This window comes from Mus caroli, unplaced genomic scaffold (genome assembly GCF_978045245.1).
Source record: "Mus caroli unplaced genomic scaffold, Mus_caroli_1 scaffold_13, whole genome shotgun sequence".
Lineage (NCBI taxonomy): Eukaryota > Metazoa > Chordata > Mammalia > Rodentia > Muridae > Mus > Mus caroli.
In genome coordinates this window covers 47,627,682-47,641,396 of record NW_028227268.1, presented here as the reverse complement: position 1 = coordinate 47,641,396, position 13,715 = coordinate 47,627,682, and the positions used below count along the sequence as shown (strand labels likewise).

Genomic DNA, 13,715 nt, shown 5'->3' with positions numbered 1-13,715 from the left:
TCTGCTTCTGGGATTAAAGGCGTGCACCATCACACCTGAATTTTTATATGTTCTTTTATCTTTAAAAAGACCTGAAGAGGTTGGGCAATGGTGGCACACGCCTTTAATCCCAGCACTTGGGAGGCAGAGGATTTCTGAGTTCAAGGCCAGCCTGGTCTACAGAGTGAGTTCCAGGACAGCCAGGGCTACACAGAGAAACCTTGCCTGGAAAAACAAACAAAAAAAGACCTGAAGAGGGACTGGAGAAATGGCTCAGTGGTTAAGAACACTGGCTGTTCTTTCAGAGGATCCAGATTTGATTTCAACACTGATGTTAGCTAACAGCCATCAGTAACTCGAATTGCAGGGGATCTGATGTTGTCTTCTGCCCTCTGAGAACCAGGAATGCAAGTGGAGTAGACATATATGCAGGAAAAACACTTACACACGTTACATATAAAACAAATAAAAAGGTCTGAAGACTACTTACGAGTCTTCACTTTCTTTCTTTTCTTTCTTTCTTTCTTTCTTTCTTTCTTTCTTTCTTTCTTTCTTTCTTTCTTTCTTTCTTTCTTTCTTTCTTTCTTTTTCTTTTTTTAGAGACAGGGTTTCTCTGTGTAGCCCTGGCTGTTCTGGAACTCACTTTGTAGATCAGGCTGGCCTTGAACTCAGAAATGTGCCTGCCTCTGCCTCCCAAGTGTTGGGATTAAAGGTGTGTGCCACCACGCCCGGCGAGTCTTCGCTTTCATTTTCCTATCTCCCCAGTGCAAGGGACTGAACAAGTTTCTTTATGTTTTCACAATTTTATTGTTTTGTTTGTTTTTCAAGACAGGGTTTCTCTGTGCAGCCCTGACTGTTCTGGAACTCACTCTGTAGACCAGGCTGGCCTCAGACTTAGAAATCTACCTGCCTCTGCCTCCCAAGTGCTGGTATTAAAGGCTTGCACCACCACTGCCCGGCAATTTTATGTTTTTATGCTTTTTTATTTCTGTCTTTTTGGTATGTGGTAGCTGCTATACCCACCATGGGCTAGCTATCTTGAGCTCTCTGAACTAAGCAGGTGCTACTGGCCCTCGCCTTGAGGTATTATGTCACATCCTTTATATTTTACCCTAGAATTCTACCTTAGATCATTGTAGCCAAAAAGGTAGTAGTAAAAGCATACCTTCCTTTTGGTTTCTGTATCAGTATTTGCAAGCAGCAAGACTCTTCCCTCTGTTGTCCCACTACACCAGTGTTGTGAATGCCTCCTGCTTCTAGAGTTGCCTTTTATTCAAAGGTAGGAACAATTTATGTTGAAACAACTTCACATTTACAAAACAGTTGAGTTTAGTGGCTTATGACCATAAATCCAGTGACTCAGGAAATCTTAAGAATTCCAGGTCACTCCTGGCTAGAGAGGGAGTTTGAGGTTAGACTGGACTACATGATACCCTCAAGAAACAAAAATAGGGCCAGCAATATGGCTTGGTAGGTCATAGAAACACACACACACACACACACACACACACACACACACACAGTAATAATAAAATTTAAATGGATAATGTAAAACATTATCTAGACTCCCAGCTTTTTCTAGACTCCCAGGTAGTTAATATTTTACTATGTCTTTAAACACGCACATGTACGCTTATTGTTTTTGTTCTGAACCATTGATCTTAGGCTGAAAGCATGATGGCCCTTTGGCTTTAAATACTTGACTTTGTATTTCTTCACACTAAGGATGAAATCTTAACAGTACCAGAATCTGGGGGCTAAGGATGTATTCAGTGGTAGAGTATTTGTCTAGCATTTACAGCCCTAGGTTATATCCTTAGCAAAACAATAAACAAATAAGAAAAGTTGCCAAATCAGGGAATTGGAGCTAGAGCAATGGTTCAGCGGCTAAGAGTACATATTGCTGTCAAAGCAGAGAACCTAAGTTTTGGTCCCAGAACTCACATTCTTCACAGCTGCCTGTAACTCCAGCTCTAGGACATCCAAATGTCCTTCTGGCTTCCAGGGGCACCTGCATTCATGTGTGGATGCCCACATATAGATACACGCAAGTACACATAATTAAAAATAAAATCAATTTAAAAAACAAAAATAGAGAATCAGTGCTGATATAGTAATATTATTGAATATATAGGCGTAATTCAATTTGTACTTATTTTCCCGATAATGTTCTTTGTTGAGAAAGGCATTTAAAGTCACTCTGTAGCCCAGTCTGACTTCAAGCTCAAAAATTCTCCTGGCTCAGCCTCCTGAATACTAGACTCAAAAGGCATATGCTATCATGCCCAACTCTGAAAATATTATTTGGGCTGCAGGGTTGAGGAGTGGAGTGTTCTACCCTAGGCTCTAATTCAGGATCACACACTGCATTTAAGTCTCTTTAGTCTCCTTCAACCTATCTCTCTTTGTCCTTCATAACCTTGACATTATTGAAATACAAGCCTTTGATTTTGTAGAATATTCCACCATTTGGGTTTTTCTGATGTTTCCTTCTGATTAAGTTTAAGTTTTGCAGTTGTGGCAGGAACTCTGATGCCATCTTGGCGCTGTGCTAAGGGGATTCTAAAACAGTGAACTGGAGGCCAGAGTGGAGACTTATGCTGGAGCCCAGGTGAAGCAGAAGCTTTGTCTCCAGGAGAAAGGCAGCTTGCTGGTTCTCTGTGTCCCACTTTCAGAGTCCCCAGCGGTGTTGGTGCATGGCCTCACTTTTGAGTCCTACTCTCCTATGAATTCACTCTCCCTCTGCTAAGAGTTTGCTGCTGTCCTAGCATGCTAGGCTTCACTCAGCACACATAGGCCCAGTTCTCATGCCTTGTCTCTGCAGCTCAGCTGTCCTCTCCTGAGGACCAAGAGGACCAAGATGACATCAAGGTATCTTCCTTCGTCCCGGACCTGAAGGAGCTGCTCCCCAGTGTGAAAGTCTGGTCAGATTGGATGCTTGGCTACCCAGACACCTGGAATCCTCCACCCACATCTTTGGATCTGCCCTTGCAGTAAGTTGGCTTGCCAATTCTTCCACATCATGACAGTGGTTTTAGCGTTCTTCCCCCACCACCACACACCCCTCCATGCCTAGTCCCAAGTCACTGTCTGCTTCCTTTTAACCATTAAAGTTTCCTTCTCTCATCCTCATTTGAAGCTTGAGTTTTCCATTCCCTTGCCACCTGTCTTGTCCCTGATGTTGTAGGTTATTTTGGCCTATTGTCTAATCCTTTCCTTTACCTTGACATCTCCCCTTTTCTCTTGCTCTATGGCTGTGTCTTGTTTGTCCTTGTTCTTACTTTCTCACCTCACTTCATCCTGTTCTTTTTGTTGATGTTCATACTGCTGACGTGTGTGTGAGACTTCACCTCTGCCTACACTTCAGTTTTTCTTTGCTAACTGATCCCACTTCTGTTTGTTAGCTTCTGGACTTAGTGCTTCTCATCTTCACTTGTGGCATTTACTGTGTGCTGGGGATGAGTGGGTACATAAGCTCTCTTCCTTTTCAGTTCACTCATTCCCTGTCTTCTCACCTTGCCCTCTATGTAGTGTCTCTCGGGGTATTGTTGGGGTAAGGTGTATTGGTCTGAGGATATATGATATTTGCATAGGTGGTCTATATAGATCTGTGTATTTGTAGGGCAGCGATTTTGTGGGGTTTATTGATGTTTCAGAATAATAGTAAAACATAATGGAATTTGCCATTGTAACAATTTTAATGTTTATGATTTGTTGCCATAGATTACCTCCAGAGTTTTATATAACCAGGTGTGTTCTTTCTGTGTCTGTGTTTGGATTCAGTCTTCTAGCTCTACCAGTCAGAGTATTATTTGTACTTGTGTGTCTGTGGATCTATGTATCTTAGTGTCTATTTGCACCAAGTATTAAGTTCTGTGTTTTTACTTCTGTGTGGTTGTCTGTCTAAGGACAATTCAGAATGCCTATCAGTGACTGCCTATGTGGCTGTATGTGTTACATCTGTATGATATGTTTTTTGTCTGAGCCTATGCCCATTTGCATCTGTGGTTTTGTGTCCTTAAGTTTGTGTTTAGGTTCATACATCCATCCTCATAGCAGTCTATTGTGGTGTCTGAATCTAGGGCAAGACCTTTTTTTTTTCCTTTTTAGATTTATTTATTCATTCATTTATTTTGTGTGTGTGAATGTTTTGCACACATGGTATATCTATGCACTACATGTATACTTGGTAACCATAGAGGTTAGAAGAGGGGATTGGATCTCCTAGAATTGTAGTTGTGGACAGTTATGAACTATGTCTTCTGCTTAAACAGTAAGTGCTTAGCTACTAAGCCATCACCTTTTCAACATCTAAATATGTTTTCAAAAGCCCATGCCTTTGCCCAAATTTATATATTGATATGATGTGTTTGTCAATTTGATCGTTTTTGTGAGCTAATATTTGTCTCTGTTGGATGAGGAGTCTGTGTATGAGGACTTGTCTGTGTCTTCCTGTTTGTCTCTGCTTGTCTCAGCTTGTTTCTACTTGCCTTTTTTTGTCTCCCTAGTGGGAGACAAACTGCCCTACTACCCAAGAATGATACACATTTTAAATGGCTTGAAAAAAAAATCACAAGAATACTAATTCAAACTTAAGAAAATTACATGCAAGTCAGAGTTCAGTAATGTTGTATGTGAGCACAGCCAGGCTGGTTTATTTTTGGTCTATGGCTGTTTTATTTTATATCACAGCAACAGAGCTGAGGTTTTGCCATCGAGACTGTACAGCCCACAAAGCCTAAATCACTGACTCCACAAAGAAGACCTGATCCTCAATCTCTCATTCTTTCAGTTCATATTAGCACCGTAGTATCTACATGTAGGCATCGTCTCTATTAGTTCTCTCTCTCCACCCCCCCTCTTCTTTCTCTTTTCCTTCATCTTTCCCACTATCTCTGGATCTTTCTTTATGTCATTGATTTTTCTCTCTGATCCACTCACCACTCAGTCTCTGACTTTTCTCTTCCCATAGGTGTATACAGTGAGTGCTGTTTTAGGCTCTGCAGGCTATGTAGCTGTGTGATTTGTGTTTTGGAACAAGCATAGGTGCCTAGTATTTCATCATGCATGTCCAGGGCTCTTCTCTGGTAGAAGCAAAGATTAGAGGGTAGAGTGTGAACACCTTAACTGCTGCTGGGAAATGAGGAGGGGAGTTTGTCTGGGTTGGCTGCCAGGCATGTATATCTCCTAAACTCATGGGTGACCCACAGAGGGAAGGCTGCAGCAGAGATTTCTGGTCAGTAGTTACTGAGCTCCCTGTGTGGGCTGTGTAGTCTTGACTCTTCGCCTGCTTTCCTTCTAAATTGTTTCCTTGTACCTCACCCCAAGAGACACCCCTAGACTCCTGCTTTCTCTGGTTCCTCCCTAGCTCTAGCTTTGTAACTGTATGGACAGTGCTCCCAGCATCAGACAGCTCACACACTTCCTGTGAGCCTTCCTAGGTTTCCAGAATGTGTTCCAGACTGGAAGTCTCATGAGCAGGGTTGAACCCTGAGTTGGGCAGCTGGAGTCTCACAAAAGAGCTAACAGACCTGCTGGCCAGGGGCAGCTGTTTCCCAGCAGTGATCCCTGAAGAGTTAGCATGTACAGTGTCAAGTTTTTAGGCTATTAATCTGTAATGCGGGTGAGAAAATTTGCAATTTGGGGGAAAAATAGCTAGGAAAAGACAACTTTCTAAGTATCTACACCACTGCTTCTGATATGGGAAGGGCCCTTGAGTAGTCTTTTCTTCTGTCAGGGACAGGGAAGCAGACCATCTGTCCCTAGAGCTTGAGTCTTTCTGGGTTTACCTTAGCCCACATCCATAGGTCCATTAGCTCTGGTCCACCCGTCCTGGGCCGTCAGGTTGTTAATCCTTTTGTAGCTCTTCTCCCCTCATCTTTTTCACCTCCTCCCCTCTTTGGCTTTTGTTTGGCTTTGGAAATGCAGAGCTTATACAGGAAATACCAGGCTTCACTTGCTTGAGGTGCTGAGCCTGTTTCCCCTTTGGATGTTAGAGCTGACTCTGTGTGCCCATCGTTTTTTGGTTTTACGAGACAGGGTTTTGTCGCATTTGACCTCGACCAGCAAGAACGACACGACCACCGTTCTTCTATCAGCAGTTTATTCAGCTATTTTCAGTCTTCATCTCCCTCCCCCGAACCTCTCACTCTTATATACTCTAAGCCCCCATCCACTCACGGCAGGACACGTCACCTCACCAGGCATGCGGCTTCAGCCAATCAGGGCGGCAGGGGCACGTCTCCACTGAATATGGACTTGTTTACACCACCAGCTCTGCATCCAGCAGGCGCCATCTTTAAGGTGCAGCTCGGGCAGCCTAAGGGGGAGGCTATAGCCTCCTACAAGGTTTCTCTGTGTAGCCCTGGCTGTCCTGGAACTCACTCTGTAGACCAGGCTGGCCTCGAACTCAGAGATCCGCCTGCCTCTGCCTCCTGAGTGCTGGGATTAAAGGCGTGCACCACCATGCCCAGCTGTGCCCATCTTTTGACAAGGACTCAATCTATAGCTGAACACATGAACTAGAAGGGCATGGGACACATGAATCCTACTTGTTTCATTTATTCAGACTTCTTCACAGAAAAAAACCAAATCTGGCCCATTACTATATTGAATTTGCCTCCCAGTAAAGAAGGTTTTGTAGCTTAAGACATTCACTCTTGTGAATCTAGGCAGGAGATATGTCAGTGTGGTTAGGATTTAGGTTCCCTTGTTCTTGTCTTCTCCCTCCGTCCTTCCCCTCCCCCTCCCATCATCTCCCCTTCTCTCTTTTCCTCTCCCCTCCCTCCCCTGCCACTCATCATGATCAGCAGCTGACTGTCTCCGGAATGCAAGTTTAAGTGTCAGGCAGCAGTTGCTGTCCTTGGGCCTGACCCCAAGGCATGGTCATATAAGGACTAAGTTCAGCAGAGCAAACCTTGTGTGACTAACACTAGGGGTAGCTCCATTTTCTAGCCTTAAGATCTGAGCATTAGAAAGGTGGATTCAGAGTTTTAATTTTCCTCTTTCCTAGTTTTTTCCTATAACTGGCTACCTAAGTACTCCCAGTAAATACCATGTTTGAGATCATTGGCAAGCTTTGGTGGCTCTGTCCCTTTCAAACTTGTGTCTTATAGTCATCCATCCAATCTATGGACACCTTTGGTTATTGAAACAAGGTTTTTCTGTATAACCTAGGCTGATCTGGAACTCACTTTGTAGTCCAGACTGGCTTCAGATTTGTGGCAATCCTGCCTAACCTTGAAGTACTGGTATTACCGGTGTGAGTCACCAAACATGGCTTTTATGACATCTTCTTTTGAGGCCATAGGGAATGACATACCCTAGATAGTTCTATAGAGGTCAGAACCATAATACCCCTGACACTAGAAAGTTCCTTCTTGCAGATCTTCATTTTGAAAGATTTAGGAATGCTCTCGAGGGAGTAAGAAGGAAATGGCTTCCACTTACTGCCGGCCCCTTTTCGTGCTTTCATTGGTCCTTGCCTGCATTTCTTCTCTGATCTTAAGATAAGGTAGCTAGATAATCTATACTTTTCTCTTGCATTTCCTCTAGGGAATCTACTTCCCGATGATCCCTCTGACCTGTTGGAACCTTACTTCATCCTGACTCCTTCATTTGTGCCTTCTCTCCTTGGATGGTTAGTCATGGCACACAATCCTTCACTGGCCAAAGTTCACCATTAGTTTTCTTGGTTCTCTCCTCTTTGCCTTTTCTTTCTAGTCAGATCTACTGTCCCTAGGTAGGAACATATGGAACACTTATGGTGATGGTGACAGGATCTCATTACTCTTGAAGAGCTGACAAGGGAAGATTTGCAGAGCTATTTGTTCCTTTCCCCACAGTGGCATCTAGTGGGTCTGGAGTCAGCAGATAGGTAAGGAGACTGCAGTTGGCTCTGTTAGGAGCTGTGATAGAATGGCTTCGTGTCCCAGGAGAGTGTAGTGAGCTATGGCAAGTGGCTTCCTTGCCCACTGTAAAAGGCAGTATAGAAGGTTTTGGTCATTTTAGAACAGACTTCAGCGTTTGGAGGGACCACCCACATGACTGTCAACTAGCACAATTTCTTAGTTCTTCTACACCAGGGCTTTTTTGAGGCAGGAAAAGCAAGCAGCTGCTTTCTACTTCACTAAGTGACCATGAGGAAAGGTGTTAATGTCAGCTGATGGAAGAAAAGCTCCACAGCAGTCTTCCATGAACCCAGACATAGGAACTCCTTGTATCCCAGGACCTTGGGCAGAGCCAGGGCAGTGGGACAACCTACCTCATTTCACAGTCTCTGCCGAAGCCAAATCTTCCCTCATCTTGATCTCTAGTTCTCAGTAAGTGAAAGAGTCAGGGGACTCTGAGAACATCCAAACCTAGCCCAGCTGTGGCAGTTGGTTTATTGCTTTCAGCTGGTACTTGAACCCAGGTCCTGGTCTTGGAGGCTTTCCCAGGTTTAATCCCCAGAGCTTTCTCTGCAGCTGTATGACACTGTGCTGACCCCGAATGAGGATAGGAAAATAGAACCAGTGCCAAGCCAGAGTCTCTTTTTCATTTGGAGTCTGGCTGTCTGCCCATGACCAGGGTTACATAATGGGAAACATAGCTGGGGCTCTGGAGAGCCCGAGTTTCACCAGGCTGCCCAGACCTTCGCATTCTGACGCTATATATCTTCCTAATTGTAGCTCGGATGCATTTATCACAGTGTTGGATTGGAGTACTGTATTTTTTTTTTAAATCTAGAAATTCCTGGACTTGCTGCTTTTCCATTGCTTCTCCTATATAGTCTGCAGATCATACATGAAAAAAAAAAAAACTTCTAGGGAGCCTTCTAAGGCTCCCTCATCAGAGAGAAAAGAGGCGTGTCCTCAGGGAGCTCACGTATGTTGGCCTTGTAGCTGAGATAGGAATTCTTGAGTTAAAGAAACAGCTAGTTCATGCACCTCATAGGCAACTCTGAATGAGAACTAATCCCAAATCTAATCGGCAGCCTTTCAAGGACGCTTAATACGTCTTCCCAAAGAGCATTTTAGGAGGTCACTAAGTAATAGTCCATCAGCACTTCCCTGAAGGAAGTGCTGGTGACTGTGGGAAGCCCCTTTGCTACCCTGGCTCCCCACCCAGTCTCCCTGGCTCCACTTTGGGGCGTCAGCACTGCAGCCTGGCACCAAGGGGTTCCTCTTCCTCCAAGTGCTGAGCATGGGGCACACAAGATCTCTCCCATGGCAGGAGCCTCTGTCTTCTCCCCACTCCTCCCACAGGACTCCTTGTGAAAGAAAGGGGTGTTGGTCTAAGGCTTTAGTCTGACCTTTCAGGGTACAACAGCTGACCCCAGCGAGAGACTTTCCAGCACTGGACTAAGGTTATTTGGGTCCAGTATATGCTAAACTGAAAAGACGTGTTGGAGTGGTTACAGCTAAAAGTTTGAAGAGGCAGGAACCGTGAGAATCCTCACCAGGGAGGCCGCCAAGGGCTCCTCTGCTCAGGCCATGGAGATGTCAGAATCCCCTAGGGGCTGTTTTTCCCAAACCCAGTGCTGATGGGTTTAACACACCATAGTGATATTACAGAGACTATACATAAGAGAATGACTTGAGAGAACTGAAATCAAAAAAAGACTGTGACCTAGAATGAGTTTGGGGAGATGACATAGGAGAAACACTTTGGTACCTGAGAAATCCTACAAAGAGATTACAGTGATCTGTTACTGACTGTAGGGCTCTTGTTACACTGCCTAGCAACTTCAAGAAGCTTGTGTCGGGCTGGTGAGATGGCTCAGCAGGTAAGAGCACCCGACTGCTCTTCCAAAGGTCCTTAGTTCAAATCCCAGCAACCACATGGTGGCTCACAACCATCCTGAACAAGATCTGACTCCCTCTTCTGGAGTGTCTGAAGACAGCTACAGTGTACTTACATGTAATAAATAAATCTTTAAAAAAAAAAAAAGAAGAAGCTGTGTCCTTGCTGTAGTACAGCTTCAGAATCTGATTTGCTCTGCTAGACAGAACTGATTAGGGCTGAATACTTTCACAAAGGACCCAGTTGACTTGCTTTTATATGAACTATGACTGTTGAAGGGATAATCTTCAACTAGGTTACCTAGTAGGCATCTCGTATTCGTGAAGCAAGGTATCTTGCTTCTTGCCTTACCTCCTAGAATACTGATCTCTTTGTGTTGTGGCAGCATCTAAAACACAGATTTTGTGGTTCCTGTATCTCAGTGAGAGAGCTGCACCTCCATCCTTGTAGCCTGTTATAGTCCCTGTCACTGAAGTTCCAGAACCGTGGACTCATCCCACTACAAACAGGCTTTGGACAGGACTTACTAACATCTTATGCCTAGAATATTATTCTTGTAGCACCACTAGACTTGTTAGGTTTAGAACTATTTCTGCAACTAGCTGCTTATACCCTGCCATTTTTCTGCAGTTAAGTAAGAAATGTTCCAGGGCAACCAGGGATTAATGTTGTCTATAGATCCAGAAAGTTGGGTTCCCAAAGGGAAATACATTTTTTAAAGCAGATAATGTATGCCATTGAGCGTTTGTTTGATTGTTTTTTGCCTTTCCCATGAGTTTGTGCTCACTGGGCTTTTAGCTTCCTTGTATCTCCTTTCTATACCACCTTGGCTGTTTCCAGATTTCTTCACCCCAGGAACCCAAAACCCAACTTGTTTCCCATCTGTACTACCTCTCTGATCTTCCATAGCTCTGAAACACAATGCAGGGCTTCTTCTCACTCACCTCTTTCCGGGTTTGTTCTGCAGCTGTGGAGTTTGAATGTTAGTGTTTAAACAAGCTGGTATTACACAGGAAATGGCCACCTCCACAGGCCCCTGCAGGCTTGTAACATGGGGTCATTGTACTTGATATTAATCACCAGTCAGCCTATTCCCCCAGTAAAAAATATGAAGAAGTGTGTGAATGCTTAGTCTTCCTTGGTCTTTCTAGAAAGACAGACTGAGCCCTGGTCAGACCATTCCAACCTTTTGCCCTTCCTTACTCCTGTCTGTTGGAGCTCTGGAAACAGTTCTACCTGACTTTCCCTGGCAGATAGCAGACCTGGCTCTCTTTCCACATTTCAGACAAGGAGATGATGACCATGGTATACCATGCCTCATATGTTCCACACCTCAGTCTTGCAGGGCACATAGTTGTATAGCATCACTTGTGAGAACTATAGAAACACAAAAAACTGTGGGCTCACCAGAGAACAAGCTTCTCAGTTCCCTGAATAGCTTTCTAATGCTATTTGCAGAACTAACCCCAGCCTGAAGGGTTAATCTGATTCCCCAAGTCAATATCCTCCAAACAACCAGCCAAGAGTGTGTGTTGGTTCATTTCTGTGAAATGTGTTTCCCCAGTCACCTGGGCTGGCCTGGGCTGCATTGTATCGGCCAGCAGCTGCACTGCACTCAAACTGACAGCTACATTAAACCTTGGAATTCTGAGGCAATAAAAAGTAAATTAACTCTTACCCACCCCCCCTTGCTGGTGGAGTAAGTGAATGCATGTCTGTAGTGAACCTTGGTACTGAGTGCATACCTCTAACCAGTCACTGCTGGTCTGTCTCAGGCTAGGATCTGGCATTCAGACTACAGCCAGAGCTCTGCTTTCCTAGTGTGTGGTGTGTTCCTCAAGGTTGGGCTAGTGGGTCACTTTGCAACTGCTGATCCCTGAACCCTAATCACACCCCAGCTTCTGAGAGACTTCATTGCCGCCATTCTGGGAGCCATAAATGGGTTTATTGAATACAGTTTCATATTCTCAGGCTGGTTTGTGTCTGCTTGGTGAAGAGTGTACCCTAACTTGAGTGAGATTTTGTAGGCTCTGGTACAGTCTCCAAATACAAGTTGAACCAGAAGAAGCCAGAAGGATTTGTCTAAGCCAAGCATAGGACCATATACCTGTGATCCCAGCAGTCAGGATCACTGAGGCTTTGAAGCCAGTCAGGGCTCCATGGTGAGGTCCAAGCAGCCTGGACTACAGAATGAGGCTCTTCATACCCTCCTACCCACTTATAACCTTCGATCTCCTCAGCAAAAAGCTAGATAGGGGTGGGTGGCAGAGGGGCTTGACTGAACCCCACATGTTCTCAAGTATCTTCAAGCTCTTCATAGCCACAAGGATTTTACTTTGTGCCCTTCCATCAACCTGGGGTTCCATCATCCTAGGGATTCAAGGGCTGCTATGAGGTGAAGGTTAAATGGCGCTTCTTATTAGGATAAGAAAGAAACATGGGGAAAAAATTCAAGATGTCCCCCTTCTGCTTAAACAGGAAACTGTTCACGCATGGAATTGACCTCTCAACCCTTACATCATCCTCTTGCAGATATTAGCTTTTCAGTTCAGGCTTCTCACCTGGGTTTTTGGAGAACATCTCTTCCTCGTTGTTGTTGTTGTTGTTGTTTTCTTGATTCTTATTTCCCATACCTTTGTCACAGGTTGGCCCATGGGTACCAACAAGATCAGGCTGACCTGACTGCAGGAGTGACTTTTCATTGAAGTGTTTTTTATATCTCCTTGATTCTGATCAGTCTAGCTTGACCCTTGGACTGCTTTTTATTTATATTTCTGACTTGGAAACTCAGGGCACTTCCTATGCCTTTTGACCCTAGCTGCTGTCTTACAAAATCAACAGGGTAAGGACTCTCATCTACCTCACACTGCAGTGTGTCATAAGGTGGGTGGTAATGGGCAAAAGATAGAGGTGGGCAGGAGTCCCTAGTGATGAGCAGCAGTCTCTGGGAGGAGTCAGTTTGGTTTATCTGAGCCTTAGGGGACAGGAGAGCATGGTAATGAGAACCACATGGTACCACATATTTCTTCTTCTTGGATCCAAGATGGTAAGGGTGGGAGGATGAGAGGGATGTGGGGCCTCCCACTGAGGAAACTGTGGGTGATTTTCTGCCGCCTCTCTCTGGCTGGGGATACTACTGCCTACACCCTCATCCCTAACTATGTCCTCAAGCAGCCTTGACCTGTTTAGCACCAACCATGACCTCCAAGCCAAGAATTCAGATGGGAGACTTTTCACCTTCTTCCTTCTTACTGGCGCTTTTCCTGTTTATTTTCCAAATTGCTGCTCTGCAGCCAAGCAGTGCCTGTTGGCCAAAGCTCACCACGCTGTGGGATCAGACTCAGGCAGTGGGCTCAAGTGGCCAGCAGGGCACTGGGGGAGGAAGCAGGGAACTGGAAGAGCCTCCCTGTGTGTCTCCCATGGGCAGCACTAACCTCAGAGGCAGCCCTGAGCAGCCCTATCACATCCGGTGCTTGTCTCTGCAGCCGGACCGGAGGATAAACTATCAGAGCTGTGGGGCAGTGCATCATTCCTCTTATTATTTTCTTCTCTGCAGATGGGGTCGTGGAAAGTTCAGTTCCTTTTAACCCTCAAAGTTCTGTTTATTCTACAGCTGGTAGCCTGAGTGCCGCATTTCCCATTACATCACAGAGGAGCCCAGGCAGATTTCTGCACAGAAAAACGTGTTGCAACTGTTTATTTTTTTCCATATTTAAACATTTCTGACAGCCAAACTCAGCTGAGCCAAAAGATGGAGCTTTGTGAATGAGTCTGCTTGTTGGTGTCCATGCAGAGGGCTTTAGAAAACCTGCATCCCCCTGGTGATTCTTCCCAAACGTGTTCTTCTCACTAGCCAAAGCCTGGGAAGTGACTTGGTTCTGCAGTACACGTGTGTTGATTATGTGCCGTTGTATGATTAATGGGACCATGTTCCGCCTGGTTCCCAGGACGCT

At 44.9% G+C, this 13,715-nt stretch overlaps 1 protein-coding gene across 3 annotated transcripts in view; it reads left to right on the top strand.

Moving 5' to 3' along the window:
- Smg6 (SMG6 nonsense mediated mRNA decay factor) overlaps window positions 1-13,715 on the top strand; it is a 234,164-nt gene that overhangs the window by 109,877 nt on the left and 110,572 nt on the right. For all 3 annotated transcript variants that reach the window (XM_021176232.3, XM_021176235.3, XM_021176236.3), the window contains exon 12: window positions 2,804-2,972. In XM_021176232.3, the coding sequence (XP_021031891.1) occupies window positions 2,804-2,972 (169 nt within the window). The remainder of the gene's footprint in view (window positions 1-2,803; window positions 2,973-13,715) is intronic.